The sequence below is a fragment of the Somniosus microcephalus genome, chromosome 28 (genome assembly GCF_052327205.1).
Source record: "Somniosus microcephalus isolate GS21.2 chromosome 28, FLI_Smic_1.0, whole genome shotgun sequence".
Classification (NCBI taxonomy): domain Eukaryota; kingdom Metazoa; phylum Chordata; class Chondrichthyes; order Squaliformes; family Somniosidae; genus Somniosus; species Somniosus microcephalus.
The window spans coordinates 24,852,432-24,879,016 of record NC_141014.1 but is presented as its reverse complement, the minus strand read 5'-3'; the positions used below and the strand labels follow the sequence as shown (position 1 = coordinate 24,879,016).

The window sequence follows — 26,585 nt, the reverse complement described above, 5'->3', positions numbered from 1 at the left end:
AAGATCCAGTCTTATCACGGGTGCTACGCTGGCTGCTGCATGGCTGGCCCTCCGAGGTCCAGGAGGAGCATTTCAAGCCCTTCGTTCAGAGGCGCCATAAAATGTCTGCACACAAGAACTGCATGCTCTGGGGAAGCCGTGTGGTGGTTCCTGCCGCCGCAAGAGAGGAGGTGCTGAAAATACTACATGACTCACACCCTGGGATTGTGCACATGAAGGCATTGGCGAGAAGCTACGTCTGGTGGCCGGGGTTGGACCGAGACGTGGAGGAGGTGATAAAGAGCTGTGAGACATGTCAGCTGACTCGCCATAGCCCATCCAAGGCTCCCCTTCACCCCTGGGAGTGGACCACTCATAAATGGTCAAGACTCCACATTGACTTTGCAGGGCCATTTCAGGGGAAGGTCTTTTTGATAGTGGTGGGTTCTCATTCGAAATGGCTGGAGGTGGCTATCATGAGCTCCATGACATCCAGTGCAGTGATCAAAACGTTGCGTTTGCTGTTTGCCACACATGGGGTCCCCGACGTGCTGGTTTCGGACAATGGAGGAGCCTTCACGTCAGCGGAGTTCAAGGCTTTTGCAGGCAGAAACTGGATCCGCCACGCGACCACAGCGCCCTATCACTCCTCCTCTAACGGGCAGGCAGAGAGGATGGTGCAAACCACAAAAGAGGCACTGGTGAGGATATCGGTGGGGGACTGACAAACCAGATTGGCCAGGTTCCTGTTATCACAGCATACCACACCAAACGCAGCAACGGGGAAGAGTCCGTCCGAGATGCTGATGGGTCGCCGGCTGGTGACTGCACTGGACCGGCTACACCCGGACTACAGGGATGAGATGCACACAAAGCAAGAGGAGCTGGCTAAGAAGCACCAGGGCACCGCCAGGCAGTTCGAGCCATCAGAGACTGTGTTTGCCCGTTGCTATGCAGGAGGAGACAAATGGATGCCTGCCGTGGTGGAGCAGGCCACGGGTCCCCTGTCGTACAGCATCCGTACACCTGATGGCCAGCTACACAGACGCCACGTAGACCAGCTACGGGGTTGTACTCCGGTGAGAGTAACAGAGACGTCACAGGCTAGGCCATTGTCTCCACCACCTCTGCCAGGCAGTGACGGCCTGCTTCCTGCAACAACGACGGAAGTCACATCGACAGAAGGTGTCACGGCGTCATCAGCCACGGAGGAAGGTTTTCCTGCGGCTAGCAGTGGCACCCCGACAATGCCTGTCCAGCGGCGCTCAAGTCGGGTTAGATTCCGTCCCAGACGCCTGGAGGACTAAGGGGTTTTATCTGAGGAAAAGGAGTTTTGTGTTTTGAGTTTTGCTTCAATTAAGTTTGTCCCAGTTCCCAGGTGTTACCTGAAGGGGCTGCTGGGGGGCTCGGTTTTACTTTGTCTTTCACTTTCAGTTTCGGGTTCTGCCATGCAGACAATGTGCTGTAATGTCCACCCAATTACTCCGTAAATAGTAAAAGGTACATTCCGTCTCCTCTATTCATTACTGTTCGGTCAAGATGCAATAAGAATGAAGCGATGAATGTCAAAACCCTACCTCACCCGGGCAATCTCTTCACAATGTCGGAGTCTACCTTTGCTCCTGCACATCTACCCACTTCTTTTTCTTTTGTGCAGATCAACCCTTTAATCCCAATTCTAAAATCACCAGTGCTGTGTCCAACGTGATTTGCTCAGTAGTTTTGGGGAAGCGTTTCCATTATGAAGACAAGACATTCACGCGACTGACAGAACTGCTGGATGAGAACATGAAGCTTCAGACATCAAAATGGCTACAGGTAAAAAAAAAGGACTTCCTTTCCTTAGGAACAAGAGAACATCCTTCTTAAAATAGGGATACAGATGTCAAAAATTTGGTTCATAGAAAATGGACCATAGGAACAGGAGGAGGCCATTCAGCCCCTCAAGCCTGTTCCGCCATTCAATTAGATTATGGCTGATCCGTATCTTAACTCCATCCAGCCGCCTTGGTTACGTAACCGTTAATACCCTTTAGCTAACAAAAATCTACCAATCTCAGTTTTGAAATTTTCAATTGACCTAGCCTGGCACCTTGCCAATAAATCAGTGCTCAGAGGGGACACTGTGATAATCGCCCGTAGTCTGGACCGGGTAGGAGGCAAGAGTGTGAAATAGAGGTTTATTAAGGGCTCAAGCTGATTTTGTCCCCCCAGGGAGTGGGGAATCGATGGCTACAAACACTACGCACACTTTTGAGTGCGGAGTGATTCCCATTCTGGTACACAGAAATGAAACAAATCACAAACCAATGTCTCTGTATACCTGTGCCTTTGAAAGATATATTTTTTTTTTAAGTCAATTATGAGTAGACTTAAAAAAACTCCACTAAGACTCGCAACAGTCCAATTCCTGCGTTAAGCACATTAATCAATCTACAGTTTTATTTTCAAACACACAGGGATTCATTGACATGATGTTCCATATTCAAGAAGGGCAATAGAGCTTTTGTTGGCAAGAACAGGCCCATTAGCCTGAGCAAAGTATCAAGAAACAAGTTGGAAGACGACCTGTATAGGAATAACCTAATTAATGACAGCCAATGTGGCGCAAGCAGGGATGGATCTTGCCTGACCAACATCAGACTTCCTTGAGGCAGCAAAATGCAAAATTGATGAGAAAGAAAGACTTGCATTTCTATAGCGCCTTTCACCAGCTCAGGACGTCCCTAAGCACTTTACAGCCAATTTTTTTTCAATTCGTTTTTTATGGGATGTGGGCATCGCTGGCAAGGCCAGCATATATTGCCCATCCCTAATTGCCCCTTGAGAAGGTGGTGGTGAGCCGCCTTCTTGAACCGCTGCAGTCCGTGTGGTGAAGGTACTCCCACAGTGCTGTTAGGGAGGGAGTTCCAGGATTTTGACCCAGCGACGATGAAGGATCAGCGATATATTTCCAAGTCAGGATGGTGTGTGACTTGGAGGGTAACTTGGAGGTGGTGGTGTTCCCGTGCGCCTGCTGCCCCTGTCCTTCTAAGTGGGAGATGTTGCGGGTTTGGGAGGTGCTGCCGAAGAAGCCTTGGCGAGTTGCTGCTTCTTCACTCGGGCTCCTTGATGCCACACTCGGTCAAATGCTGCCCTGATGTCAAGGGCAGTCACTCTCACCTCACCTCTGGAATTCAGCTCCTTTGTCCATGTTTGGACCAAGGCTGTAATGAGGTCAGGAGCCGAGTGGTCTTAGCGGAACCCAAACTGGGCATTAGTGAAATAAAAACAGAAAATGCTGGCGAAAGGTCATCGACCTGAAACGTTAACTCTGTTTCGTTCTTCACAGATGCTGCCTGACCTGCTGAGTTTCTCCAGCATTTTCTGTTTTTATTTCAGATATCCAGCATCTGCAGTATTTTCTCCGTCTTTCTGGGCATTAGTGAGTAGGTTATTGGTGAGTAAGTGCCACTTGATAGCACTGTCGATGACACCTTCCATTACTTTGCTGATGATTGAGAGTAGACTGATTGTGTGGTAATTGGCTGGGTTGGATTTGTCCTGCTTTTTGTGGACAGGTCATACCTGGGCAGTTTTCCACATTGTCGGATAGATGCCAGTATTGTAGCTGTACTGGAACAGCTTGGCTAGAGGCGTGGCTAGTTCTGGAGCACAAGTCTTCAGCACGATAGCTGGGATGTTGTCAGGGCCCATAGACTTTGCTGTATCCAGTGCACTCAGCCGTTTAGGTATGCCTGGTGCTGCACCTGGCATGTTGTTCTACACTCCTTATTGAACCAGGGTTGGTCGCCTGGCTTGATGTTAATGGTAGAGTGAGGGATATGACAGGCCATGAGGTTACAGATTGTGGTGGAATACAATTCTGCTGCTGCTGATGGCCCACAGTGCCTCATGGATGCCCAGTTTTGAGCTGCTAGATCTGTTCTGAATCTATCCCATTTAGCACGGTGGTGTGCCACACAACACGATGGAGGGTGTCCTCAGTGTGAAGACTTTGTCTCCACAATGACTGTGCAGAGGTCACTGCTACCAATACTGTCATGGACAGATGCATCTGCGACAGGTAGATTGGTGAGGACGAGGTCAAACAGGTTCTTCCCTCGTGTTGGTTCTCTCACCACCTGCCGCAGGCCCAGACTGGCAGCTATGTCCTTCAGGACTCGGCCAGCTCAGTCAGTAATGGTGCTACCAAGCCACTCTTGGTGATGGACATTGAAGTACCCCATCCAGAGTACATTCTGTGCCCTTGCTACTCTCAGTGCTTCTTCCAAGTGGTGTTCGACATGAAGGAGTACTGATTCATCAACTGTGCATTGGCTGAAAGTTATGATTCTGTGAGTATGGCTATGTCAGGCTGTTGCTTCACTAGTCTGTGGGACAGCTCTCCCAATTTTGGCACATGTCCCCAGATGTTGGTGAGCAGGACTTTGCAGGTTGTTTCGTAGTGAATTGTTACAACTGAGTGGCTTGCTAGGCCATTTCAGAGGACAGTTAAGAGTCGGGTAAGGACAGCAGATTTCCTTCCCTAAAGGACATCAGTGAACCAGGTGGGTTTTTATAACAATCCGATAGTTTCATGGTCACCATTACTGATATTAGCTTTATAATTCCAGATTTATTTAATTAACTGAATATAAATTCCCCAGGTGCCGTGGTGGGATTTGCGCTCACGTCTCTGGATCATTAGTCCAGGCCTCGGGATTACTAGCCCAGTGACATTACCACTATGCTACAAGTATTTGTGAAGTGTAATCACTGTTAAAATGTAGGAAACAGATTGTAAGAGCTTCTACAATATGTAAAAAGGAAGAAAGTAGCCAAAGTGCACGTTGGTCCCTTAGAGGCTGAGACAGATGAAATTATAAAGTGGAATAAGGAAATGGCAGCGAATTTCAACAAATATGTTTTATCTATCTGCGGGAAAGTGGAGTGAGGTCGATGATCAGCCATGATCTTATTGAATGGCGGAGCAGGCTCGAAGGGCCATATGGCCTACTCCTGCTCCTAATTTTTATGTTCTTATGAGACATGGCAGTCAATGTGCGCACAGCAAGGTCCCACAAACAGCAATGAGATAAATGACCAGATAATCTGTTTTAGTGATGTTGGTTGAGGGATGAATATTGGTCAGGACACCGGGGACAACTCTCCGGCACCTCTTCAAATAGTGCCCTGAGATCTTTCACATCCAACTGAGAGGGCAGATGGGGATGGGAATGTTGAAAGCCTTGTGACTCACTGTGTATTGGAACACCAAAATTATACATGGTGATCAATGCTCCCCCGAAGGTTCGTGGCCGCGCAGTAATCTCAAAGGACCCGCGCAGGCCGCCTTTACAATTTAATGACCGCGTATGCGCAATAATGTAAAGGGACCGCAAATTAAAAGAAGCAGACTGTGCAGAACGATGTGCAGCTTACAGGGATCATTGATGGTGATCCTCTTGTGCTTGCTGCTAGGTGTATCCCATAGCTCGATTCCTTCGCTACTTCCCGGGGCCTATTCGGAGGATATTTGAAAACCAGGCCTTAGTTGAAGCCATACTTCAGGACATCATAAACCAGCACAAAGACACTCTGAATGGTGAAGAGATCCGGGATTTTATTGATGCCTATTTACTGGAAATGGAAAAGGTGAGCACAGCATTTAATGAAGTATTTCATTTTGTTGGTGGGTCTGTGCGTTGCAATAGGCTAGAGCTTTGTTCTTTGACCTTTCACCTCTGAAAGTCTGCTTCGATCCCAGGTCAGACTAACGGCCCAAAATGCTTTTCTCCCTTCAGTAACTCACTCAGTGTCCTCAGTGAAACAGCAGCCTCGGCCCAGCTACTAGTAGGTGAGAAAATCAGCGCAAGCCATCTTTAAAGTAGTGGGATAGCGGTGGAGAATGAAGGGAATGCGAGCGAGGGGGGGCTTCACCGCCTGACCCGTCTCGCTCCCTCTACCTCTGCTGCTGAGACCTCCGCATGTAAATGGCGATGGGGTGGAGGGCATCATTCCCTGGCTGATTTCCATCCGTCTGCCTGTATTACTGCCGCTTCCCATGGGGAAGGTGGCGATGAACCCAAGGAATGTCGCTGAGATTCCCTCCGTGGAGGGAGCTGGCTTTGTGGTGGCCTCCTTCGCCTCCATTCTGGCCCTGAACACTTACCTGCTGTGCGTGCTGAAGGTCTTGGCTGTGGTTTTCAGTGGGGGCTCGCCTCTGACCTTCAGGACGCTTCTCCCCCCTAATGGACCCCATTGGTGCCTCCCTCTTGGTATTGCGAACCCAACTGGTTGCCCGCCCACTGTGCATTTCTGATGAGCTTCCCCTTCAATGTATTGATCTTAGAGAGAATAATAGTCCTACCAGTTATAGCGGGCACGTTGGCGTCAATGCAATTTGCCCGCTACACATGCTGGACGCTGTAAACAAGAAATGTTTTTATTTGTTCATGGGATGTGGGCATCGCTGGCAAGACCAGCATTTATTGCCCATCGCTAATTGCCCTTGAGAAGGTGGTGGTGAGCCGCCTTCTTGAACCGCTGCAGTCCATGTGGTGAAGGTGTTCCCACGGTGCTGTTAGAGAGGGAGTTCCGGGATTTTGACCCAGCGACGATGAAGGATCGGCCGATATATTTCCAAGTCAGGATGGTGTGTGACTTGATGGGGAGCTTGGAGGTGGTGGTGTTCCCATGCGCCTGCTGCCCTTGTCCTTCTAGGTGGAAGAGGTCGCGGGTTTGGGAGGTGCTGCCGAAGAAGTCTTGGCGAGTTGCTGCAGTGCATCTTGTGGATGGTACACACTGCAGCCACGGTGCGCTGGTGGTGGAGGGAGTGAATGTTTAAGGTGGTGGATGGGGTGCCATCTGAAAAGACTCTTTTGGCATTGGCCTGTATGAAAAGCATCAGAGCAAGTGTCCGAATCATATTCCGTCAAGGCGGCGTGAGACCCAGCTCCGGCCAGGAGATAGCCTCAAATCACTTCAAGTTCACACCAGCTACGATCTGACTGCAACCATTGTAAAGCCAATTCTATAAGAGTGCCGTACCTGACGGCCTGAGATCGTGGCGCTGGCGGGCAATGCGGAATGGGGCAAGGAGAAGTCAGATATTGTCCCTGCCCCACTCCCCCACCCCCCCTCTCCCCCACCCCTGGCAACGTACGAGGAGCTCAACAAGCCGGCAAATCATAGAATCATAGAAAGTTACAGCTTCGGAAGGAGGCCATTTTGGCCCATCGTGTCCGCACCGGCCAACAAAGAGCTATCCATCCTAATCCCACTTCCCAGCTCTTGGTCCGTAGCCCTGCAGGTTAGAGCATCCCAGGTGCACATCCAAGTACTTTTTAAATGTGATTAGGGTCCCTGCCTCTACCACCCTTTCAGGCAGTGAGTTCCAGACCCCCACAACCCTCTGGGTGAAGAAATTTCCCCTCAAATCCCCTCTAAACCCTCCACCAATTACTTTAAGTTTGTGTTGGCAGAAGTTCTCGAGGACCTGAGGTAGGGGGGCTGGAGGCGACAGGGCTGCTATTGGACGAGTACAAAGTGCTCCCATTAAAGAGGTTGAGCTACACCTGATTGTAAAAGAGAGGCTGGAACTTACCAATAATTTTGTAGAGATACAAAATAATTTACCAGACAAGGCAGTGGAGTCAAAGACATCAATGGCAGAAGGGTCGGTAACCAGAGGACACAGATTTCAGGTCATTGGCGAAAGAGCCAGAGGTGACATGAGGAAAAAAAATTTACGCAGCGAGTTGTTGTGACCTGGAATGCGCTGCCAGGAAGGACGGTGGAAGCAGACTCAATAGTAACTTTCAAAAGGGAATTGGACAAATACTGGAAAAGGAAAAATTTGCAGGGCTATGGGGAAAGAGCAGGGCGGAGTGGGACTAATTGAAGAGCTCGCTCAAAGATCTGGCACAGGCACGATGGGCCGAATGGCCGCCTTCAGCGCTGTATTATTCTATGATTCTATGATTAGGGGAGTTTGAAATCCTCATACCAGTCGGACAAGCTTCAATGGGCTGAATTATCCTGGACTTTTCCTTGCGTCACTTTCTCCCTCTGGTGCGCAGTTACCTCGGCAGGGAGCAAGGGTTCGCTGGTAGAAGACTTTGGTGTTGTTAAGAATTGGAAAGAAGAATAACATTTATTTTGCAGGAACAGAACTCTCCTGACTCTTGCTTGACGGAGGGAAACCTGCTCCAGAATGTCAACGATCTCTTTGGTGCTGGAACGGTAACCACAGCAACTACTCTCCAATGGGGCATTCTATACATGATGCTTTATCCAGATATACAAGGTACAACCAGGCCTCCGACTTAAAGGGGGTGGCCGTTCTACTAAATTGCCCATAATAAGTGTTACTTTGTTACAGTATCAAATCGTTAAATGGAACTACTACGACACAAAGCTGGGTGGGAGGGTAAGCTGTGAGGAGGATGTCGGGAAACTCCAGTACGATTTGGACAGGTTGGGTGATTGGGCAGAAACATGGCAAATGCACTATAATGTGGATAAATGTGAGGTTATCCACTTTGGTGGCAAAAACAGGAAGGCAGATTATTATTTGAATGGCAATAGATTGGGAGAAGGGGAAGTGCAAAGAGACCTGGGTGTTATTGTGCGCCAGTCGCTGAAGGTAAGCATGCAGGTGCAGCAGGCGGTTAAGAAGGCAAATGGTATTTTGGCCTTCGTAGCAAGAGGGTTCGAGTACAGGAACAAGGATGTCTTGCTACAGTTGTACAGGGCCTTCGTGAGACCGCACCTTGAGTATTGTGTGCAGTTTTGGTCACCTTACCTGAGGAAGGACGCTCTTGCCATGGAGGAAGTGCAGCGAAGATTCACCAGGCTGATACCTGGGATGGCAGGAATGACGTATGAGGAGAGATTGTGTCGATTGGGCTTATACTCACTGGAGTTTAGAAGACTGAGAGGGGATCTCATTGAAACCTATAAAATTCTGTCAGGTCTGGACAGACTAGATGCAGGAAGGATGTTTCTGATGGCCAGGGAGTCCAGAACCAGGGGTCATAGTCTAAGGATAAGGGGTAAGCCATTTAGGACTGAAATGAGGAGGAATTTCTTCACCCAGAGAGTGGTGAACCTGTGGAATTCTCTGCCACAGAGGGCGGTGGAGGCCAGTTCATTAAATATATTCAAGAAAGAGTTGGATATATTTCTTGAGGCTAAAGGGATCAAGGGATATGGGGAGAAAGCAGGGACAGGGTACTGAATTTGGATGATCAGCCATGATCTCATTGAATGGCGGAGCAGGCTCGAAGGGCCGAATGGCCTACTCCTGCTCCTATCTTCTATGTTTCTATGTATGGAACTACTTTGGTATGGTGTAGTTATATTGCTATGTGGCACACTGTGCACAGGCAGTGCACAGTGCAGCGTTGGACATCTTGTATCACTCCGCACCATGCGGCAGCACTGTAACAAAAGCAAGAATACAGCTAAGTAAAAGCACTAACTAAAATGAACTAAAAGTGTCTGTAATATATATAGTATAACAACACAAGGAGACACAACATGGTGGCAGCGGTATAAGTGAGTACAAATTCTGCGATACGAACTACGAATAAGACAAAAAGTGATTTTATGAGCTGATTGTGAGTGCCGGTGTCTGCGGTGATTGAAAGTGAATCGTACGGGAAACTCAAATGACGGCTGCCGCCGCACTGACTGTGCAAATGCAACCCCTCATGAACTGGGAAGCCGACGATATATGTAGGATTCGCAAAATTGGATTTTTTATTAATAAGGGTCAATAGGCAGAAGAGGCCATGATTTTAAAGACTGTTTTAAAAGAAGCCCAGGAAAAGAGGCATACAAAATGGCCACCGTACCATGTGACCAGCTTATTGGGACACTTTAAAATGGTTCCTGCGCAACCTCAGACAGCTATGTGGATTCAACCCATAGTAAGTTCTGGAAGCCGTTTCTGAGAGAACGAAACCAGACCCACAGGCATGCATATGGATTAGATGCAGATCCACTTAAGATCGGCCTGGAAACAGAGGCCATCTAAATGTTGACCCAGACGAAAGGGGACAATCTCATATTCATGAGAACAACACCAAGGGCTCGGTAACAAGATCAGCAGGACATTAAAAACAATGAGAGCCATTTCAAACCAGAGATGGGCCTGTTACCAGCCGCTTAAAATGATTTTAAATATAACTGCCCCGCTGTGCTCCCAGCCCGCCAAAGTTAAAACAAAGACTAACCTGATTTTGGGCGGGAAGTGGAGGCCTCGGGAAGAAAGGTATATCTGGCGAGACCTTTCGGCAGTTGATACGGCAGTAGATTGGAGCAACACGCAGGCACTCGACGAGCTTAGAGGAGACGGCAGTAGCTTCTGGACACGAAGGGACGAGAAGACACGAGGTGAGCTTCAGGCAATGCAAGCTTGAACAGTCACAAGGAGAGTCGAGCTAAAAGACAGTTTACAGTCGGACAGTCGTTGCAGCCCCAGCAGCCGGTCCAGCTTTTGAGCTGGGCAAAGAGGAGCTGGCTTGGGGAAAGATCAGCGGACTCCTCTCCACCGTCGGAGGAGAAAGATAATTATGACTGTATAAAAAGTCATTCGAAACCAGCGTCCCGCCCCGGGGAAAACCATTGGGAAATCATCGACCATCCCCGGGCCGTAACCGAAAGCAAGGGGGCCATACCAGCCCAAGGCTCCCCTGGCCAGGGTCGAGCCGACGATCCTCGACCCCGCCAACATCCAGGCCCGCCGGTGTCCAGCCGCCCCGACCCCCACCTCAGGAGAGAGGTGTGGCGCAGCTCGCAGGGGCTCCACGATCCACGTGGAGGCGAAACGCCTGAAAGGACCAAACACAGACTCGATTTCAAAACCTTGCACTTCCTAGTGGGATTGGTGAGCATGTTTCTGGCCCTTCACAATCAGATCTAGATAGGTTTAATAAGGGGGTGGATTTAAGGGTACAATTAACATGAGTTGTTGTCCCTCGATGTTCCGTGTGTTTCCTTATTTCACGATGATCTTTGTAGAGTATAATATGCCTGTATTTGCCTTAGTTAGTATAATGTCGTTATGATTTGTTTGTGTTTGTTTTTCCCTCCCATGTACTCTCTTATCTGTATTGCATTTGATTTGGTATTTTTCCATTTGCAATAAAATTTCATTTTGATTCATCAAACTTGGTCTACAAGAGTCTTCTCTACATTGTATTTCCTGCGCCTAAGTCCAGAGTATAGAATCTAAGGGGTGAGTGGGTCGAACCACTCAAGGTTTTACTGTGCAAGAGAGAGAGGCCTCTAGAGAGAGAAACCTCAGGGAAATCTCTCAAGGAAAACCCTCTTACATATAGTAGAAGCATTCCGCAAGTTCAAACAGAAATGTGAGCTTACATTCAAAAGCTTCCTGAAGGGTACTACCAACGAGGAAAAGGTTAGTTACATTCTGTTGTGGACAGGAGAAAAAGGCCTAGATTTGTATAATAGCTGGAGTTTGACTGAAGAGGAAAAGGAAAACCCAGCGACAATTTTTGATAAATTCAGCAACCATCTAGAGCCTAATTCCAATCACTGTATACACAGATACAAATTCCAGAGTCTAAGACAGGAACCCAGTGAAACAGCTGACAATTTCCTGACAAGGCTGAGAAATGAATCCAGCAAGTGTAAATTTAAGGAAATGGAGGAAAAGCTTGTGGACCAGCTAATATGGGGGTCAGTGCATGTAGAGGTACAAAAAGCCCTGATAGGAAAAGAAAAGCTCGGAATAACAGAGGCTATAGATACTGCGAGAGCTCATGAAGCCATGAAGCAGCAAATGAAAACGCTGATTTCTCAAACGGCTGACATGCGGACGGCTTCTGAGACGGACAACAGAGTGGATGCAGTGAGAGAAAAGTACAACACACAAAGACATGCACATGACAACGGGGGAAACATGTGCAGAAATTGTGGAAGACCGCACGATTACACAGACAAGAGGAAATGTCCAGCATATGGAACAAGCTGCAATGCATGTGGCAAACTAAACCACTGGGAAAAGAGGTGTAGAACGAAGAAAGAAGGAACATACATCAAAAACAAAGGCGGACAGCAGAACCAGAGAAAGAAACACAATATCCATGCCATGGATGAGTAGGATGATGATGATGATTACGACAATGCACTAAACATCGAAACCAATAAAGATACAGCTACACGAGATGTCCAGAGCGGAAAATACTCCGAGGAGAGAATTGCACACCATCATCCAAATCAAAAAAAAGGTCAAAGGTCGGCCCACAACCATCAACTTAAAAGTTGAAGCTGGACACAGGGGCTCAGAGCAACATTCTCCCATTGAGACTGTACCAACAGATCTTTCCCGAAAACCTGAGAGAAGATGGCTACCCAAAAAATGGTTGTTTAAAGGCAAGTAATGTCACGCTGACAGCATACGGGGGGAGTGAGATTAAACAACTCGGAATAACCTTTATCAAAGGGACACATAAAAGAACATCAACTGCATGTTCTATGTCACCGACACTGAGGGGCCAGCGATCCTGGGATTAAACAGCTGCGAGAAGTTGAGATTGATCTCAGTGCATCACGAGCTGACGGAAACGTCACCGAAGATAGACAGCAACACCCCACTGGAGAACCGCCCACAAATCAAGAGTAAAAAAGACTTGATAGACATGTATCCGGAATGTTTCGATGATACAGTGGGATGTTTCGGAGATTTCCAATACCACATCACCATCGATCCAGAGGTAAAGCCCGTTATCCATGCTCCATGAAAAGTACCCATCGAGCTGAAGACAAAGCTTGAAAGAGAGCTAAAGGAGATGGAAGAAAAGGGAGTGATCGTAAAGGTCACTGAACCCACAGACTGGGTAAACTCAATTGTGGTACGAGAAAAGCCAAACGGGCGTCTCAGAATATGTTTGGACCCCAAAGATCTAAACCAGGCGATAAAGAGGGACCACTATCCCACCCCAATGCTAGAGGAGATTACGCCATCACTGGCAGGAGCCAAGGTTTTCTCAAAACTAGATGCCAGAAATAGATTTGGAACGTGAAGTTGGATGAGGAATCAACAACACTGACAACATTCAACACACCATTTGGGCATTACAAATTCCTGAGGCTACCATTCGGGCTAAAGGTCAGTCAAGATATCTTTCAACAGAAAGTAGACGAGGCATACAGAGGCTGTGAAGGAACTATAGGAATAGCTGATGATATTCAGATCTATGGAGCAGATGAAAGAGACCATGACATGCACCTACATGAGGCCATGGAGCGTACCAGGAAGGCTGGCATCAAGTTAAATGCAGATAAGTGCATAGTTAAAGTCAAGGAATGCCAATTCTTCGGTATGATTTATACACCAGAGGGAGTCAAGCCAAGTCCAGAGAAGATTGCGGCGATTGCTGAAATGAAACCACCCAAAGATAAGAAAGCGCTGAGGAGTTACCTTGGCTTGGTCCAATACATGAGTTCTTTCATCCCACACATGTCGGAACATACAACAAATCTCAGAGAGCTATTGAAAGAAGACGCCAAATACCAATGGTCTGAATCACACGAAAGGAATTTCAAACAACTTAAAGAACTGTTGTGCAAAGAAACAAGTCTGTCATATTATGACAGAAGGAAAGCGTCACTCTGCAAGTAGACACTTCTACCAGAGGACTAGGGGCAGCTCTGGTGCAGGAAGGAAAGCCGATAGCTTTCGCATCAAAGGCCTTGACGTCAGCCGAGACGAGATACGCCAACATAGAACGAGAACTATTAGCAGTAGTGTACGGATGCGAGAAATTCCATACATACCTATATGGCAGGCGATTTACAATAGAGAGTGACCATCGTCCACTAGAACAGATCTATAAGAAGAATCTGTGCAAAGCGCCTGCAAGACTGCAAAGACTACTTCTAAGGATCCAAAGCTATGACTTCACGCTTAAATATAAGCCAGGAAAGGAAATGGTGCTAGCAGATGCATTGTCTCGATTGTCACCATATGAGAAACACGAGGTGGAGGGCCTAACAGTAAAAATCCACCACCTAGTGAATGTTACTCCTACAAAGCTCAGTCAAATCAGAGATGAGACTAGCAAAGATGAGGAGTTGCAACTACTCATAATACAAGTAATACAGGGGTGGCTGGAGAGAATCCAGCAGGTACAGGCGACAATTCGTCAATACTGGTCGATTAAAGATGATATTGCAGTAGAAGACGGTATTCTCCTTGCTGGAGCGAGGATCATCGTGCCAAAGACGATGCAGACACAACTTCTCCATCTCATACATGAAGGCCACATGGGAATGGAGAAATGCAAGCTGAGAGCCAGATCAGCTGTATACTGGATAGGCATGTACAAAAATATCGAACAGATGGTTTCTGCATGTGGTATATGCCAGAAATACAGAAATGCACAACAGAAAGAGGAGATGATACCTAGTGAAATACCGTCAAGACCATGGCACACTGTTGGGGCAGATCTCTTCATGTGCAATCAAGAATGGTATCTCATAGTGGCAGATTACTATTCCAAGTTTCCTTTTGTGAGAAGGATGAAAGACTTGAGAGCCACAACTACCACCAGGATTGCAAAGAGCTTGTTTGCTGAACAAGGAATCCCGGAAAAGGTAATCTGTGACAATGGAACCCAGTTCACATCGAGTGAATTCAGAGCTCTGGCAGAAAAGTATGGGTTCAAAATAGTAACCTCATCCCCACATTTCCCAAGGGGACACGGGTTCATCGAAAGACAGATCCAGACTGTCAAGAGAACTCTCATCAAAAGTAGTGAGATGGGGGAAGACCAAGACCTTGCCCTCCTATCACTCAGATCAACACCACTGAAAGCAGACATGAAATCACCTGCGGAATTGCTGAATGGGAGGAAGTTTAAGACTACACTACCAGCAAAAATACATCCTCCCCAGGACCAGGAGGACTTCAGACAAAAGCTGGCAGAAGCACAAATCGTAGGAAGCAAACATTACGATAATCATGCAAAGACGCTACCAGAATTGCTGAATGGACAATCAGTGCATGTGCAAGACCCGGTGTTGAAAACCTGGAATTTAGCCAAGGTCATTGGAAAAGCTGATACTCCAAGATCCTACTTCGTAGAGATTGAACCTGGTAACCAATACAGGCGGAACAGACTCCACATCAGACCTTCACCTGAACTGGATAAGCAGCAGACAACATCAACAACATTGACAACACCAGCTACCACAAGCAGTACAACACCAGAAACAAGCGCTACAAATCAAACAACCACGAGCATGCACACTCCAACTCCAAAGGCGACAGCAACAACAACAACGAGAGCAGAACACACCAAAACAACGCAGAGAGGAATGGTCACCACCAAATCCACAAGATGGAGGGACAACATCCAACCACCTGAGCGATATCGCGAATAAAAAAAAAAATCCCGATTCTTTGTAGTTGATAATAATAGTTTAGATATAATATTTGTTAATTTAAATTGTTAAATTTCATGTTTTAGTTTTTTTGAGAAAGAGGGATGTTACATTGTTACAGTATCACATCGTTAAATGGAACTACTTTGGTATGGAACTACTTTGGTATGGTGTTGTTATATTGCTATGTGGCACACTGTGCACAGGCAGTGCACAGTGCAGCTTTGGACATCTTGTATCACTCCGCACCATGCGGCAGCACTGTAACAAAAGCAAGAATACAGCTAAGTAAAAGCACTAACTAAAATGAACTAAAAGTGTCTGTAATATATATTGTATAATAACAACACAAGGAGCCACAACAATAAGTGCAATAAAAGAAGGCATTTCTCCACTTTTCAGTGAGCCTCACTCATCTCAAGTTGCTCTGTTTTATGCTTTGGAACTGCTGTTTGGAGATACTTTGGGAGCAGTCATTTCCTGTACAATATCCCCTGCAGCAACATTAGATCTTTCCAGCCACAGACATCCCATAAATAATGAGTTATGGGTACAATTTCCCATTGACGATATCAGAGCACACAATGACTACATAAGGGGGAGATGAGCAGAATGTTTTTAGACGCAGTGATTGAAGGAGACCATTCGGCCCATCGTGTCTGTGCCGGCTCTTTGAAAGAGCTATCCAATCAGTCCCACTTCCCTGCTCTTTCCCCTTGGCCCTACAAATTTATACTTTTCAAGTATTTCTCCAATTCCCTTTTGACGGTTCCTGTTGAATCTGCTTCCACCGCCCTATCAGGCAGCGCATTCCAAATCCTCACCACTCATTGCGTAAAAAGAATCCTCCTCATCTCCTCTGGTTCTCTGGTCAATTATCTTCAATCTGTGTCCGCTGGTTACCGACCTCTCCGCCAGTGGAAACAGTTTCTCCCTATCTACCCTATCAAAACCCCTCGCAATTTTGAACACCTCTATTAAATCTCCCCATGGCCTTCTCTGCTCTAACAATCCCAACTTTCCCAAGGATTTGGCCTTGACAAATTCATCAATGGACACAGAGAACACGTAATTATCAATTTGAGGGACAGGTTGTGCACCTGACGTCAACTGTTATTCTTTTCTGTTTTGCTTTACAGAAAAGTGTCAGAAGGAGATAGGCAAGGTGATCGGCTGGTCCCGTGCCCCATCCATGGAGGATGGAACCAACATGCCGTATGTCAAAGCTGTTGTTCATGAAATTCAAAGATTTGGGAACATAGCACCTCTTGGAGTAGTCCACGCAACAATACAAGACACAAGCTTTAGGGGATACACAATCAAAAAGGTGACTCATTCTTTGTTATCGGAGTGCTTTTCTATTTTTCCTAATTGCAATTTGTCTCTGTCCCTCTCAGAGCCTCAGCCATTCCTCAGCTGAGCAAACTGACACTGATAGACTTCTTGGATCTGCCAGTGCAATCAGTGAATGGCCAAAGTACACAAAGACAGAACATAAGAACATAAGAAATAGGAGCTGGAGTAGGCCATTTGGCCCTTCAAGCCTGCTCCGCCATTCAATAAGATCATGGCTGATCTTTTACCTCAATTCCACCTTCCTGCACACTCCCCATATCCCTTAATTCCCTTCGTTCCGCAAAATCTATCGATCTCTGTCTTGAATATACTCAACGACTGAGCAACCACAGCTCTCTCGGGTGGAGAATTCCAAAGATTCACAACCCTTTGAGAGAAGAAATTTCTCCACATCTCAGTCCTAAATGGCCGACCCATTATTCTGTGACTGTGACCCTGTGTTCTAGATTCTCCAGCCAGGGGAAAAGATTCCCCAGCCAGGGGACCGCATTAGGTAACAGCTCCTTCCATTCCTCAGGTCAAACATTAACTGAGAAGACAGACTATCCAATTAGTCCCACTTCCCCGCTCTTTCCCCATAGCCCTGCACATTTTTCCTTTTCAAGTATTTATCCAATTCCCTTTGGAAAGTTACTATTGAATCTGCTTCCACCGCCCTTTCAGGCAGTGCGTTCCTGATCACAAAAACTCACTGCGGAAAAAAAATTCTCATCTCCCTCTGGTTCGTCGCCTAATTACCTTAAATCTGCGTCCTCTGGTTCCTGACCCTCCTGCCAGTGGAAACACTTTCTCCCTATCTGCTCTATCAAAGCCCCTCATAATTTCAACACCTCCATGAAATCTTCCCTTAACCTTCTCTTCTCTAAGGAGAACAATTCCAGCTTCTCTAGTCTCTCCACATAACTGAAGTCCCACATCCCTGATACCATTCTGGTAAATCTCCTCTGCACCCTTCCCAAAGCGTTAACATCCTTCCTAAAGTGTGGTGCCCAGAATTGGACACAACACTCCAGCTGAGGCCTAACCAATGATTTATAAAATGTTTGGAATAACGCTTGTTGCATTTGCATTCTGTGCCTATATTTAGAAAGCCTTAACAGCCATTTCAAATTGTCCTGCCACCTTTAAAGTTTTGTGCATGTAAACCTCAGCAGGGAAAATTTCGTCAGCGAGCATAATGGGTCGCTATCATCGCCTGGGTGCTAAATTTAACGCCCTGCGAAAAATAGTGCTGCCGATCGCTAACTTCAGTGTTAGCGCCCCAAGAGGGAGGTGGAGCGCTAATTCAAACGCTCCACTTCCTTCTTAGAGCGCTAACCCTGAATATCGGGGCTGTGCGTTCTGCAGCGCTGCGCACTGGGCCACGTAGCGCTGCCGCACGGAAGGGCCCTTCCCCTCATTAAAGGGGAGGGCCCAAGCCCACAACGCAGCGGGGCCCTGCCTGGGCCACCGGGGAGCGGGGTGCCGTGCCAGCAGCCCGGCACACAAGAGGAGCGCCAGGCGGCATGATCGCGGCACGGACCCCGAGTTCAAAGACACAACATGTTCGCTGTCATTTATTAACCCTTGTTCTTCTAAGTGACGGTTCATTTTGGTCCTGGATTATGGCCTCTGGACGTTTCCCCAGCGCCAACTGGCCTAGAGTTACAGGTTTTATCCCTCTCGCCTTTTTTGAACAGGGTTGCAACATTTTCAATCTTCCAGTCCTCTGGCACTATGGCCATAACGATGGAGGATTGAAAGATTCTGGCCAGAGCCACAAGCTTTTGATCTATGTCCAACCGTACGTCCCTGAGCAACCTAGGATTCCTTGACCCCCCCATTCCTACTAAACTGCTGACCACCCAATTTCCCTTTCTGGTCCCCATGCTATTGATACTGTAATTGTTTCTTCCCCTCAGGTACCCTCCCTTTCAAAACCATCGTCATGACCCCCTCCTGTGCTCCATTTGATAACACGAGATGCATCAACTTTTTTATTTTTATCTTAAGAAGTGCTTGTTCCTCCAGGCCGGGAGTGGAACAAATTACCATTCCAGCTTTTCTGCCTTTCCTTAAATACCGATGATGATGTGTAAGAGACGGTGAGATGTAACCCTTTGCGTTGTGTGACTTAATGCAGGTATTTTGTTCTGTATTTCCAGGGAACGTTTATCTTAATAAACATGCTGTCAGCTTTGTCTGATGAGACACAATGGAAGGACCCAAAACAATTTAATCCAGAGAACTTCCTGAATGAAAATGGGGAATTCTTTAAACCAGAGGCATTCATTCCATTTTCAATGGGTGAGTCGGCACTTCAGGCTGCCAAGATTCTTGTTTACAATCAGTTCTAGATTAATTTAATCTTCACCCTAACAACAAGCAGGAGCGCCTTCCAACACAACTCATGCTTTATTCTTCCTGAAGATAGAGGTGGGGGTGGGGAGGAGACCTCTGCTAACTGCAAGTCTCTGACGTTATTTCTCCTTTCTTTGTGGAAATCTCTGTAATCATCCAAACCTCTGCTGCTCGTGACCTAACTCGCACCAAGTCCCGTTCGCCCATCACCCCTGTGCTCGCTGACCTACACTGGCTCCCGGTCCGGCAACGTCCCGATTTTAAAATTCTCATCCTTCCGTAGCCTCACCCCTCCCTATCTCTGTGACCTCCTCCAGCCCTATAACCCTCCGAGATCTCCGCGTTCCTCCAATTCTGAACTCTAGCGCATCCTCACTTCCTTCACCCCACCATTAGTGGCCGTGCCTTCAGCTGTCTAGGCCCTAAGCTCTGGAATTCCCTCCCTAAACATCTCCGCCTCTCTCTCCTCCTTTAAGACGCTCCTTAAAACCTGCCTCATTGACCTTGCTTTTGGTCACCTGTCCTAATATCTGCTTATGCAGCGCGGTGTCAAATTCTGTCTGATAACGCTCCTGTGAAGCGCCTTGGGGATGTTTGACTTCGTTAAAGGCAATATATAAATGCAATTCATTGTTGTTGTTAGAGGATAACCAGGAGAGCATTGGGTGAGTTGAGTCCAGAGGTACAGATGAGGGTTTCAGCCGCAGGTGAGCTGAGACGGGACGGAGAAAGGCGATGTTGCGGAGCTGGAAGAAGGTGGACTTGGTGATGGAGAGGATAAGGGATATGAAGCTCAGCTCAGGATCAAGTAGGATGCCAAGATTGGGACCATCAATAGAGTAACGCCTAACGTCTACCATATGGTGTTTTACTATCTGCTGGCAACATGATTTGCAATGTAGTCTGAACACTTGAACCACTCTGAATTGCTTCAAGCGAGGTTTATTTTTCATCTCCACTCATTAACACGTTGAATGTTGCGTTGAATGTTCTAGGTCTGCGAGCGTGCCCGGGAGAAAAACTGGCCAGAATGGAGCTCTTTCTGTTCTTCACTTCTCTCCTCCAGAAATTTGAGTTCTACTGGCCCGACAAGACCTCTTCACCAAGCCTGCAAGGTGAATACAATTCGTTGCTAGCCCCGAAGCCATACAAGATGGGGTTAAGATGCAGAAAGGCTCCAGATGATGAACTGTGATCTCAGAGTCAATCCACGTGATGGTGGTGGATGGTAGAGTTAGCTTCAGAGAAATATGGAATTTGCTTGATTAAATACTTGTCGCTTCACACAGTAATCTGTCTTCTGTCTTACGTGACTCGGTGGTCTGTTGCAGATCCTTGTCTCAGTCTTGGCCTTTTCAAATTAAATGTGTCTAAGCTGGAGTGGACGGGCCCCCCGACTCCAGTTGACTGAGCTCCTGGACTGCGAGCTGCTCTGGGAGTGAGCCCACGGACAGAGGCAGGCCGCAGCCCACTTTCCCAGATATTGTGCCTATAAGGTCACGGGGAATGAGAGCTCCCTTGTTGGAGCGCCCCCTGGTGCTGAGCAGAAGAGAAACATCTGCCCCAGAGACAGCTATGTCAAGAAAGACTTGCGTTTGTATAGTGCCTTTCACGACCTCCCACAGCCAATGAAGTACTTTTTGAAGTGTAGTCACTGTTGTAATGTAGGAAACGCGGCAGCCAATTTGCGCACAGCAAGCTCCCACAAAGAGCAATGGGATAATGACCAGATAATCTGTTTTAGTGATGTTGATTGAGGGATAAATATTGGCCCCAGGACACCGGGGATAACTCCCCTGCTCTTCTTCGAGATAGTTGCCGTGAGATCTTTTATGTCCACCTGAGAGGGCAGACAAGGCCTCAGTTAAACGTCTCATCTGAAAGACAGCACCGACCAGCAGTGCAGCGCTCTGTTGTAATGTGGGAAACACAGCAGCCAATTTACACACAGCAAGCTCCCAGAGCAGCAATGTGATAATGGCCAGATAATCTGTTTCAGTGATGTTGATTGAGGAATAAATATCAGGCAGGACACCGGGGATAACTCCCCTGCTCTTCTATTGAAATAGTGGCCATGGGATCGTTTACATCCAGCTGAGGGGGCAGACAGAGCCTCAGTTTAACATCTCATCTGAAAGACAGCACCTCAGACAGTGCAGCACTCCCTCAGTACTGCACTGGGAGTGTCAGCCTAGATTTTTGTGCTCAAGTCTCTGGAGTGGGACTTGAACCCACTAACTTCTGACTCAGAGGCGAGGGTGCTACCATTTATATCCTCCCACCCTGGTCGTCTGATTCGGAGGAAGAGCAGCGCGGCTTAGTGCTGCCGGATGAACAGGTGGCTCAGCACACAGCCTCCTTGGAGGTAGGTGAAGAGGACGAGGAGGAGGATGAGGAGGAGGACGGGGAATGATGTCTTGCGGGGCCGGATGTAGCCAATCCAGCAGCAGGCGACCACATTGCTGGCCGTCAGGCAAGGGATGCACTCAGCCATGGTAAATTCACGTAAGCTTACGCTTCAACCACAGGTGGCCGGCACATGGAGATGAATATAAGTCCGACAGTCTCAAACCCCAGGCATCATCTCTCCAATAAACGGTGGTTTGTGCTCAGTGTCACCACCAACATTCTACATGGAAATCGCCCCGAGCCCTCACTCTTGAACTTCCATTTCCCTGAACTCAGAGGCCACACTTTAGGTGACCTCAGCAGATCATTAAACCATTTTCGACACTAAACCCATGTGCGTCTGCACACAGACGTCAAACTCACCTCCTCAGCCATTTGCAGCCAAGCTGCCTTGGTTTGCTGAGGAGACCCTCCTCCCTCCGTTTCCAGAGAAGAGGACCTCCTGACGTCCTCTAACTCCCTCAGCAAGAGCATGGAGAAAGACCTCATTGAACCTGGGTGCAGCCTTAGTTTTTGGGGGCTCCCATTCCTGCAGCTCCCAGCACCTTTCAGAGAAAAAAGCATTAATATTACGAAGCAAATGATTGGAACACATCTGGCATCTTTTTCATTTCATAGTCAGATAATAAAGTCATATATCAAAAAATCATGAAGCTCTTTCTGGAATTATATGACCAGCAATATCATTCATTAAATATTGCTCAGAACAGACGCTGTCAACTCCCCTTTCAAGATAATTTTTTTTAAATTTGTTCACGGGATGTGGGCGTCACTGGCAAGGCCGGCATTTATTGCCCATCCCTAAGTGCCCTCGAGAATGTGGTGGTGGTGAGCCACCTTCTTGAACCTCAGAGGGCAGTTAAGAGTCATGGTGTGGAGATGCCGGAGTTGGACTGGGGTGGACAAATGTAAGAAGTCACACAACACCAGGTTATAGTCCAACAGCTTTATTTGAAATCACAATGTTTTTTGTCTTTTTTTTTGTTTTTCATACAGACCCCAGCATCTGCAATATTTGACCCCTTGTGACCCCACCTCATTGTTCTTTGATGTAATGTATTCCTGACTGGCCTGTTTGGACACCATTCACACCTTTGATTGCTGTGATTATCTCTCTGCCGAGGTGTGATAAATGGCAGTTAGAAAGATTACCTGTAAACATCTGACATTATTCTCTGACTATATAAGCTGTGTCTTTATGCATTTCTCCACTTTCCAAAACTCCCTGGACTCGGCAAAGGTCCCGGCAGACTGGAAAACTGCTAATGTAACACCCTTATTTAAAAAGGGCAGTAGACAGAAGGCTGGAAACTATAGACCGGTTAGCCTAACATCTGTGGTAGGTAAAATTTTGGAGTCCATTATTAAGGAGACAGTAACAGGACATTTGGGTAACCATAATTTAATAGGACAAAGTCAGCATGGTTTTATGAAGGGGAAGTCATGTTTGACAAATTTGCTGGAGTTCTTTGAGGAAGTAACATATAGGGTGGATAAAGGGGAACCAGTGGACGTAGTGTATTTAGACTTCCAAAAGGCATTTGACAAAGTGCCACACAAAAGATTATTGCTTAAGATAAAAAATCACGGGATTGGGGGTAATATTCTGGCATGGATAGAGGATTGGCTATCTAACAGAAGGCAGAGAGTTGGGATAAATGGTTCATTCTCAGACTGGCAATCAGTAGCTAGTGGTGTTCCGCAGGGGTCAGTGCTGGGTCCCCAACTCTTTACAATCTATATTAACGATTTGGAGGAGGGGACCGAGTGTAACATATCAAAGTTTGCAGATGATACTAAGATGGGAGGGAAAGTAGTGAGTGAGGAGGACATAAAAAACCTGCAAGGGGACATCGACAGGCTAAGTAAGTGGGCAGAGATTTGGCAGATGGAATACAATACTGGAAAGTGTGAGGTTATGCACTTTGGCAGGAAAAATCGTAGAGCAAGTTATTATCTTAATGGCAAGAAACTGGAAAGTACTGAAGTACAAAGGGATCTGGGGGTCCTGGTGCACGAAACTCATAAGGTTAGTATGCAGGTGCAGCAAGTGATTAAGAAGGCCAATGGAATGTTGGCTTTCATTGCTAGGGGGATAGAATATAAAAATAGGGAGGTATTGCTTCAGTTGTACAAGGTATTGGTGAGGCCGCACCTGGAATACTGCGTACAGTTTTGGTGTCCATACTTAAGAAAGGACATACTTGCTCTCGAGTCAGTACAAAGAAGATTCACTCGGTTAATCCCGGGGATGAGGGGATGGACATATGAGGAGAGGTTGAGTAGATTGGGACTCTACTCATTGGAGTTCAGAAGAATGAGAGGCGATCTTATTGAAACATATAAGATTGTGAAGGGGTCGGATCGGGTGGATGTGGGGAAGATGTTCCCGATGATGGGTGAAACTAGAACTAGGGGGCATAGTCTTAGAATAAGGGGCTGCTCTTTCAAAACTGAGATGAGGAGGAACTACTTCACTCAGAGGGTGGTAGGTCCATGGAATATGCTGCCCCAAAAAGCTGTAGAAGCTACATCATTACATAAATTTAAAACAGAAATAGACAGTTTCCTAGAAGTAAAGGGAATTAAGGGTTACGGGGAGCGGGCAGGAATTTGGACATGAGTCTAGGTTCGGATCGGTCATGGCCCTGTGGGTAGCGGAGCGGGCCGAGGGGCCGTGTAGCATGATCCTGCTCCTATTTCGTGTGTCTAATTCTGTTAGATTCAGGAGATGGTTCTGTGATAGTGGATTGGCGGTTAGGATCAGATCAGCCATGATCTTATTGAATGGCGGAGCAGGCTCGAGGGGCCGATTGGCCTACTCCTGCTCCTATTTCTTATGTTCTTATGTTCACCTGACGAAGGAGCAGCGGTCCGAAAGCTTGTGATTTCAAATAAAGCTGTTGGACTATAACCTGGTGTTGTGTGACTTCTTACAGTTAAGAGTCAACCACATTGCTGTGGGTCTGGAGTCACATTATCGGCCAGACCGATAATAAAGCCCCAAGCTATCCCAATGACATTGGGCAAAGAGGACGTGGCCCCTTTAAACTTTCAAACAAACAAGGCGTCATGGGAGGCCTGCTGTGTTTGTGGGTCATCGAAACCTTGTGGAAGGAGCTTTTAGTTCAGAGCTGAACACCTGTAAAAAACGGCAACAATTCTCTCGACGGAGCACATGAAAGGCTTGACATACAAGTTGTGGTCTTGAATTCGGTTGATGGTGCAACTGTTTGTGGTAGACTCCCACCCAGGAGTAAAGATTATTCCCTTATTCTGGGATAAGCCACAAGTTCCGCCAGATAAACATGGAGGACCAAGAACATCAACTTTTAGCTCCACCATGAACTCTGTATACTCCAAACAACTCCATTACACCAACATCAACTTGTATTTATATAGCGCCTTTAACATAGTAAAACGTCCCAAGGCGCTGCACAGGAGTATTTTAAGACAAAATAAGGATAGTCTCGCCTCACCTCGGGAATTCAACTCTTTTGTCCATGATTGGACCAAGGCTGCAATGGTGCACTTTCCGAAATATAGAGGAGGTATGAAAGAGAGGCTGCGGCCTGGGAACTCTGCCAGAGGCTGTTGGCAAACTATAGCAACCCGACTACCAATCAATACAATGCCAGCGAAATGACTTTATCAGCCACTCCTCGCTGAGGACTTCGTCAACAAGAAAAACTGCAAAACTCCGTCAGCAAGAAAAGCTGAAAAACTGGACTCTAGACTCTCCTGATGACAGGAACTGCATCTGGAAATAAAACAAGTCTGCTCCGGCCTTTCGAAGGACCAGTTGTTTATAAAGTTGTAAACCTTTCATTCATTTATAAACCATAAACTGAAGTGAAAGCGTTAGGTGCTGGGCGCTTCTGAAAAGCTGAGAATGGCAATCGTGCAGCAGTTGTTGGAGGGGGCACCTCTTTGTTGGCTGCGATATCTCGATCTACAAACCCTCCTGATCTTCCTGGCGGTGTTTTTAACGCTGATGTCTGTGATGAAAGTGAGGAGATCAAGCGGACTACCCCCAGGACCACCCGCCGTGTTATGCATTGTTAGAAGCTTCTTCAGCAGGGGACAGGCGCCCCATATTGGTCTCACTGAGGTAATGGCTGCTCCCGCTCCCAATCTTTCTCCGTCTGCTATTTGAACGAAGCCTAAGTCTCGATTTGTGATTGTTTTGTTTGATTTCTGCTTTGAGGAAATAACATTTATTCCCAAGCATGTGGCCTGCAAGGGTAAATGTTGCACATCTCTCACTTTGTTTGTTGCCTCTATTCCCTGGTTGCTCAGTCTGGGTGGGAGGGCGGTGGGCGGGGGAATAGTGATTTACTACTTTCTGCAGTGGATGTGCACACAATGGCCCGGATTTTCTGGGGTCTCTGACCACATACGCAGTGCGTGCGCGGCCGCAGGTGCCCCGCGAGATCCGGGTTTACACATGGGTTGCGCAAGCACGAAAACCCGGAACTTGCGATCTGTCAAGAATCTCCTTGACAGAACCACCGCATCCCCGGGAGATGGACATCCGCTGGCGAAGTGTCGGGCTATTTGCCCAGCGAATGCCCATGAAACTCTTGCTCCTGATAAAAGCAGGCTTAAGGGCCTTCTTTTACCAGTGTAAGGGTGAAAGTAAATATTAAAATAACTTTTTTTAAACATTCGAAATTAGTTTGTGTTATTTTTTTGCCCTTAAACAAATGTTCAAATTTATTTTTCAAAAAATTTAATTTTTGTTTTAAATGTTAAATGAAGTTGTATTTTCATTCATCTTAAACGTGCATTTCAAAGTTGTATACATGTATTTTTTAGGTGATTCTTATTAATGCTTGTGGGGATTCCGTACGTCAATGGGAATCCCCTTTCTGATTGGTTGGGCCGACCCACGTGATCCCAGGGCCGCTTGCAAGCCGCATGCGCTCCTGGGATACGTGGGCCGCTTCGCTGTCCTGCGCCTAGAGGCCCGGGAACGCGAGTCTCCATAGATCCAGGACTATCATGTAGGTTCGTAGATTTATCGCGGTTCAGAGGCATCCACCAGGTGGCGGAAGTCATGGCAGCACAGCTCGGCCCCGTGGCATGCTCCTCCTGCACTA

General features: G+C 47.1%; 1 protein-coding gene across 1 annotated transcript in view; it reads left to right on the top strand.

Moving 5' to 3' along the window:
• LOC147099454 (cytochrome P450 2J2-like) overlaps positions 1 to 20,366 on the top strand; it is a 33,486-nt gene extending 13,120 nt beyond the window's left edge. Inside the window, exons 4-9 of the mRNA XM_085969624.1 lie at positions 1,637 to 1,797; positions 5,443 to 5,616; positions 8,128 to 8,269; positions 16,518 to 16,705; positions 18,879 to 19,020; positions 20,070 to 20,366. Of these exons, the coding sequence (XP_085825750.1) occupies positions 1,637 to 1,797; positions 5,443 to 5,616; positions 8,128 to 8,269; positions 16,518 to 16,705; positions 18,879 to 19,020; positions 20,070 to 20,269 (1,007 nt within the window). The 3' untranslated portion in view covers positions 20,270 to 20,366. The remainder of the gene's footprint in view (positions 1 to 1,636; positions 1,798 to 5,442; positions 5,617 to 8,127; positions 8,270 to 16,517; positions 16,706 to 18,878; positions 19,021 to 20,069) is intronic.
• The last annotated feature ends 6,219 nt before the right edge of the window (positions 20,367 to 26,585 follow it).